The sequence below is a fragment of the Calliopsis andreniformis genome, chromosome 1 (assembly GCF_051401765.1).
Source record: "Calliopsis andreniformis isolate RMS-2024a chromosome 1, iyCalAndr_principal, whole genome shotgun sequence".
In the NCBI taxonomy this organism is placed as follows: Eukaryota; Metazoa; Arthropoda; class Insecta; order Hymenoptera; family Andrenidae; genus Calliopsis; species Calliopsis andreniformis.
Genome location: NC_135062.1, coordinates 12406606 through 12414107, shown reverse-complemented (window position 1 = coordinate 12414107; position 7502 = coordinate 12406606). Strand labels below are relative to the sequence as shown.

Sequence of the window (7502 nt, the reverse complement as noted above, 5' to 3'; positions counted from 1 at the left end):
TCTCTTCGCTACTCAAAATTCTTTTCCTCGTAGAGTAAGGGTACATATTACTGTGTGGTGAATGATTACTGTGCAATGCCTTTCATTTTCACATATCACAAGATGTAGCGCTATTAAATTAAAAATATTTGTTTCTGTTTTTTCTTAATTGAATCAAATATTTTTAGTTCAAAGTGTGAAAATAATAGAGTATAGTAATCAACTAGTAGGTACTCAGTAATTGGTACCCTTACTCTATTTCTTCTTTGGATAAATCAGTAAGTCAAAGAATTTCTCAAAGAAATTTATAACAAGAAAATACTGCCACATGTTATTTCAAAAGTCCCGCCTCCAGCACCAACCAGCTCTGTCATTACTCCCAAAAAGAAACGCAAGACCACTTAAGCGTCCCGTCGCGAGCAACGTACAAAGTAGAAACAACTATTTATTCCCTTACGTTCGGATCCCTCGGTGGAGTCTTGGAACGAAACTTATCTCAACATCAAAGCACCGTCCAACCCGAGTCCTCCCACGTCGTCCCCGATTCCCAGCGACCGAGTCTTCGGACCTGTTCCACCCGCTCCATCGCCATCCAAGGCGGCGTTAAGGGAAGATCGAAAGCTGGAGACGGTCCAGAACTTTCGACCTCGACCAAACTCCCCAGGCGTCTGCCCTTCTTCGAGAACGAATCTCTCGCTAGACGACCTCCTTTCCCTTTCTTCGAGGTCACCATTCCACTTGGAACACCTTGTTTTCGAACGAAGCGTTTCGAGTCTTCTCAGAGTCATCCAGGAAGATCCTCTTATAAAATTTCTTCGCTCCTCTGCTTCTGGTTCCCCTCTTGGTTGGACAGTGACGACAAATAATAATGTTTGCTGCTTCCTCGGGATCGGTATGCTTGAAGGATAGGCGATTGTTGGTCCTGACGACGTGGACTCGAGAGAGCCCCCCTTCCGATCGAACCATCCCCCATTTAGATCTCGTAATTGCGGAACTTGCTGATCACCTCGCTGGGAGCCTCCGACTCCCAGCCCACGTGACGACTAGCACCGTAGTAGATGTTCGCGCCGCCCTCGGAGGCCCTCCTGTGCGCGTTGGCTGCGTGCACCTTGGCCTGACCCGCAGACACGCCTGCACCTGATGCATCCTGTAGCATGCGATCCTTGGTCTTCGGTGTGCTCCAGTGTATCGACTGTGACGCATTCCAGTGTCTTTCACTTTGTTTCTTTGTTTTCTTTTTTTTTGAGGGTGTTAGTGTGGTGTAGTCAGGGCTGGATTTAGGTTTTGTGATAGTCGGAGCTTGGTAACAGAGTGAGATAGGGGGCGATATTATGCTTAAGTATCCTCTACTTTTTGAGAGTACTTTAGAAAAAAGAATCATTAGACCTCATTTGTTTTTTTTCACTATTAACTTTGATATGTATTTCTAGTGTATCAACACACAGTCTTGAAACCTTTAATTAATTTTGTACACTATTTGTATTTTCTTTGTAGAGTACTCTTTTTTTGTACAGTCTATTATAGTTTACCCCATATATACTGAAGAAATGAAATAAGGGCTAATTATTTTCAAATAGTTTAATAAATATTTATTTTAGTGTACGATAAAATAACTTCCTTAAAGAGAGAGACCCGAGGCTATAACTCCCCTAGCCCCCCCAAGCCTGATGGTAGTGTGAGGTAGTTGTGTTTGAAAGTTAGTTGTTAAGGATGAAAACTCCTTGCGAGAAATTTCTGACTTCAGAGTGAAAAATATTTAAAACAGAAATAACTACAAGAAGATTTCCACGAACCAAGAAGTTTCCAGCACAGAAATTTCTCACAGAGGGAGATCAATCTTCTGTGTTAAGAGACTCCTGAGATTCTGCGTAAAATTTCGATTGATTTGGCTCACCTGGTGAACGTGATCCTTCATTTCGGCCCACTGCTTAAAGCTGATGGCGATTCCACTGCGCCTCCATTTGTCGTAAATGCTCCTCATCGCTGGATCACAGAGAACCTCTTTTGCGTGCTAGAAATATAGTCGAGATTTCATGCCACCTGATATGTACCGATTAAATCGTGACAAGGTGAGGCAATACGACAAAAACAGGCAGCCGCGTAAATCATTTTGCAATGACTCACAGCGATCGATTAGAAGTGAAGGAAGACGAAAAACGAACCTTCAGCTGCTGAAACTTCCTCTCTGCTTCTTTGTCGCCTTTATTCTTGTCTGGGTGGTACTGCAGGGCCAGCACCTTGTACTCGGCCGTGATTTGTTCCACCTGGAATGAAAAAGGAGCTAAACTTTATCGAAGTCTCTTTGCTTCTTGCTACGATACCAGCTTAACACTAGAACTACCGAAATTAACATATTCCTCGATTGCTGCAGCAATGACAGAACTCCAAATTTTATCATTCTTGAGTTAGTAATTATTATGTAGATAATTACGGAAGTGGCCTGAGTCAAAACTCTAAAATGTTGAAATTCTCATTTATTCTGTAGATTAAGTGATAAATTCAACTTCCTCATATTTTTTACTTAGGTTACTTTCATAATTATCGACACAACTTAGAAAAAGCGATTATTACACTGAATGTTGATAGTATCTCTTTTTCTGGAAAATCAGGATTTCTAATTTTTGTATGTCACTGCTACAGCAAATGCGCAATACATGTATTTTTATAAAGAACAAGATGTGTTAAATTGCATAATTTCTTCTCCTTTCAAATTTCTATTGGAAGCTTCCCAATGGGTCAGTAAAAAAAGGCAAGAATATTTCACAACACTTGAGTTCATCAAAGGTGAAACTCTCACGAGACAAACATATTTTCCTAATTACAATTTACAGCGAAGAAAACTAGCTGACAGACTCCAGAGGGTCTCTCGTCAATTTCCCTGCTAATGGGGAAACGAGTGATACTCGTTCAGGTAATTTAATAAATTCTGTCTGATGGGAGTGGAGTTTCTTAATGGAACGACGACACAGCAGCCGTCGGTAAACAGGCAAACACAATCACTCATTAACCCCGCTTTATTTCGAGCGAGCGATGGTTATTTTTAGAAAATCGAGGAAGTCGAGGGGGTTCGTGTGGGGATTAAAAACATGGTGGAGGGTGAGGTGGCACCTTGGCAAGGGTCAGCGATGACTTTCACGCGACGTTGATGACAACGAGCTCGTGGCCATCCACTTTGCAACTTTATCGCCTGGAAACGGGATGTCTCACTCAGCTGAGGTCTTTTGGTTTTATTTTTGCCGAGAAATTACGATATTATTACGTTAACGAGCTTCTGGTGTTTATGACTGCTATCTAGCGCAACATTTATTTCATTTCCAAGAAAATTAATAATTTTGCACAAGAAAAATCTTGTCAAGTTGTTCTGTTAATTAAAGGAGAAAATATTGTATAATTCATATTACAGTGTACAAGTAACAAGCAAAGTTACTAATAAAGACTCCGTGCCGACGAACCGTTTATCATCAGCTAAGAGATAAACGAGTAATATCGAGTAATCATGAAAAACAAGCTACAAAGTCGTGGTTTACATTCACTTTGCTGGTTGATTTTAATTTCAGAGAACCGTGAAGAATTTTATTAGCAGATGGAGTCACGCATTTCGTGGCAGAGTTCTTAACGAGGTAAACAGGTGACGACAATCTCTCCTCTTTTATGAAGTAATACAGTGGCAACGATCGACAGCAATCGCGAAGTTCCACTAAAATAGTAATTAAAGTTCTGCACAGTGCTGATGCAGTTAGCCTGCTGTGACGCTAATTAACTCGGCGCAACTCCAGAAAGCGCATTTAATACGTACGTTCCATTAAATGGATATGAAACTGGACGCTTGGGGCACGATATCAAATGAAAACGATAACACGTGACGATCCTCGGCACTTGAACCCGCGGAGAGAAAGGGTGACATGAAAACATTAGGAACAGCTGGTCCTGAACGATAAGGGAAACTTATGTGCATTGGAATCGCGGTGAATGATAGCTGGAATTTTTAGACTCTCACGGAAATATACAAAATGCTGGAAAGATATGGAAGAAAATTGGAAAACACCTTGAATTGATTAATAATAGCAAGCACTTGTGTCTCTACAAAACTTAAAACAGATAGCTATTCAAGATACACATAGCTACACAAGACACGCAGCTACTCAAGATACACATAGCTACTCAAAATATATAGATAATAGTTTCCAATACTATTCTGCCTGAAAAAGAGTGCAAGCTTTCTGAACATGAACCTAAAACACTCAGATCTAGAAAATGATCTCAGTGCAACAATCAACTGTATCAAACTTCTTACAAATAAAATACCTTTCACGACACCACCTAAAGAGAAAGCAAGCACACTAGAACTCAACAAAACTCAGAACAAAAATTAAGAAAAAAACCAGCATTCACTCATCGTATCTAGGCTCCACTACATCAAACAAAAATACCACCCACAAGTGTCTCAGCTTGGAGCCCTTCACAGCGCCGGCTAATCAAAGCCCAGAGTCATCCCACTCTAAATCATCAAAGTCAAAGGGATCTTTAAAACAGCGAGCTTACCGTGGAGCACTCGTCGCACGAGAGAAGAGCATAGTAATCCTCCTCCTCGCTGGGCTTATAGTTGATGGCGTCCTCGACGCTCATTTTCTCTCTTGAATGTCCCTCTTATAGTCCTCCCTCTGCCTATCTTCCTGTATCCTCGACTGTTATCCCGCGTAATCGTGTCACGAGGTTTCCACCGCTGACCAGTAACCTCGAGCCTCTTCTTTAACAATTCCTCTCTTGGCGAAGGATCGACGCGTGGATCGGCGTCGCGACGCGTCCCGTTCGCTTCCGTGGCTGTTCTATTCGTTTCGAGGATGTTCCTCGCGGAGTCTGGGCCGTCACCTGTTGCCGTGTCGCTTGTCGCCCGTCCAAGTGAGCCGAACGAAGGAGAACCGTGTCGGAGACCCGGAAAGACCCGATTCCCGGGGAATCCCTCGCGTGTGCGCAATCCAGCCGCGACTAGCCCCCTTCCTCCCACGGCTGATTCCGTCGATCAGATGCCCTCGCGATCCTGCGCACACTCAGCTGGCCCTCCCTGCCGAGGGAGTGTATTTTTGTCATTGTTGGGGCGTAATTTCTGCTTTTGATGGACGAAGGGGTCGAAGGGTGAGGCCATTTTTGGAATCGATTTTAGAGAGGGTGGTTGGACCTAAGGCGAGTTCTTCGAGGGAGGAAGGGTTGTTTTTGAGGGAGATTGGAACTGGTGGGATCGGAGGTAGAAATTAGGAGTTAGCTCTGCGAGGACACCTTTGAGAAGAATTTCAAGAATTTCAAGAATTCTTACCTCTCTGTAAAATATGTTTCTTTAAGAAACAGTTGTTCTAGAAGATCCTTTCTCATTCGACTGTAACAGTTCGTCACCAGGTTTAATATTCTGTTAATACACTGTCGGTATTTCGACCATGTATCACGAAAACTCAACCAGCTATTTAATTAATTTAATCGTTCGTTCGTTCCACTTCTCTCGATTGACCCGTCGAACGCCAGTTAATTAATTAACGTACTCGAATCGAAAATTCAATAATCCCACGTCAGGTTCGCGGTAGAGTCCTCGTGGTTCGCGTTTCATTCAACAAAATCCAGAACTACGCCAAGTTGATACAGACAGATTCAGCTAATTACGTAAACTTCATTAAACATACTGTTGCAACTGGCTTCTAACCACATCCTGAGACCTTGAATGACGTATTCTTGTATTAGAACGCACGTATGGAGAGAAGCACGATATTTAGAAAATCTCTGACATTTGTGGAATAAGCAAAACGTGTGTTAAAGATATTATAAAGCTTGAAGAAGAGTAAAAATCACGAAAACGACCAGCGTGTCACGAGAAACATATCGACTCGAATTATTGTAGACACGTACTGCGTCTTGGTTGTGAGAGATTCCAGAGTCTCGTGGCTTTCACTTGCCGCGTGACCTCGAGCCTTATCTCGCGACATTACCGACCGAGCGATCTAAATCTCGATCTCGATCACGTGGCCAGGCTTATCGGTCACTTGGGAAGAAGCCTATCGATCATTGCTAGCGGGATGGATGAGAAAAAATATTGAAAACCGCCCACAATGAGAAGCATTCCCCAATATTGAATATTTTCTGTGAATTTATTTCATTTCACGAACGAATGAAAGAGTTATGCATTTATGGCATACTTGGTTCTTTTTTAAATATGAAAGAGTCGGTATAAAAAAGAGGATTTTCTCTGAGTAAAAAATTGTAAAATTCCTCGTGGTATTAAATTATTTTTCCTCTCGGTAGTTTATTTCTCGTTTTCATTTTTAAATGAACCACTTGGCAGCTCAATTCTTTAACTCGTCACGAGAACGCTTCACCGTCGAGATATTTAGATTTCATAGGACAGATGGGAATATAATTTTTCTCCGCAGGGAATTGGATACTCTCCGCGAGAGAAAAAAGTAGAACGAACTCGAAACAAGCGAGCGGATTTGAATTTCGTGCGGATTTTTAAGCAAAGCCCGCAAAACTGTCTCTGAGAGGGCATTTTCTTTTCCAGTAGAAATAAAATTCATTCCCTCTCGGACTCGCCACAGGGAAAACACCCCCGTCACAAAGTTTCATTTCACACTGGGAACATTTCTTCTGAATACCCTGAATATCTCTAAAACTCAAAACACCGCAATTTAAATTCAATTTTTTAAATGTTTTCACTTTTTAGCAGTGAATGGAAGCTTAAAAAATAATCCTTTTTGAAAGCTCCAAAATTCATTTTACGCTTCAAGGATTTAGATGATGTATTAGTCGAGAGAAGTGAGATTTGGTTGCCTTTGAGAAATTTAATGGATTAGTTAGGTCAGTTTAGGAGAGTCCAAATTTGAAATGAGATTTGTCAGTTTGGTAAAGGGAAGCCTTCAGTGCAACTACAATTGGAACGATAAGTGCCTCGGTATACGGTTATGCACAGTGGGTTGCATTCTCTCAGGGGCCTTGAACATGGACACTTCTATATTTCAAAATTTCCATACATTCAAATTTTCTAATAATTTCACAAACTCCAAAATCTCAACCACAGACACATCTACACAAGGTGATCAGTTTAACTAAAAACCCTCCAACTGTTGACAGCATTTATTCCAAATACTATCTAGTATTGTAAGTCCTATCAACACTTACTAGACAGTTTCCAGTTAAACTGATCACTCTGTACCATAGACCTGCCCCCACACAAATAACTCAGCACATATAAATCCTGATTGAATTTATTTACGATATAACTGCCTGATAGTCATCCCTATCACTGAGAGGAGACCCTCTCAAGATGCCGCGAACTTCTACTGTATTGAGACAAGGCGAACGTATTTTGACTCCGCCACCAAGAGTCCCTTTATTTTTCCAACGCGACGACTAATGGCTCTCAAGTGTGACAGGACTTTCCCAGGTCGACAATAGTACTCACACACGCCAATACTTTCCCAAACCGACTACACAATGTCTACCTCGAAGGAGGGTCCAGTTTTTCCACCAATTGGAAATTGCAC

General features: G+C 41.7%; 1 protein-coding gene across 2 annotated transcripts; it reads right to left on the bottom strand.

The window, feature by feature from the left end:
• Positions 1–952: 952 nt before the first annotated feature.
• On the bottom strand, positions 953–4749 carry Jdp (DnaJ domain-containing protein). Of its 2 annotated transcripts, none has more exons than XM_076375243.1 (4): positions 4522–4749; positions 2142–2243; positions 1874–1990; positions 953–1171 (listed from the first exon to the last, which is right to left on the bottom strand). In XM_076375243.1, exons 1-4 carry the CDS (start codon positions 4603–4605, stop codon positions 953–955), a joined length of 522 nt encoding a protein of 173 aa, XP_076231358.1. In that variant the 5' UTR covers positions 4606–4749. The 2 variants fall into 2 exon arrangements, with proteins under 2 accessions (XP_076231358.1, XP_076231364.1); XM_076375249.1 differs by having other exon boundaries at positions 953–1126.
• Between the last annotated feature and the right edge of the window lie 2753 nt (positions 4750–7502).

Excerpts from the sequence above, each read along its gene's own strand:
- Jdp (XM_076375243.1), bottom strand. The coding sequence starts at position 4,605 with ATGAGCGTCGAGGACGCCATCAACTATAAGCCCAGCGAGGAGGAGGAT. Across the intron at positions 2,244-4,521 it reads CGTGCGACGAGTGCTCCACG|GTGGAACAAATCACGGCCGA; the intron begins GTAAGCTCGCTG and ends TTTTCATTCCAG. Across the intron at positions 1,172-1,873 it reads TGAAGGATCACGTTCACCAG|TCGATACACTGGAGCACACC; the intron begins GTGAGCCAAATC and ends AATGCGTCACAG.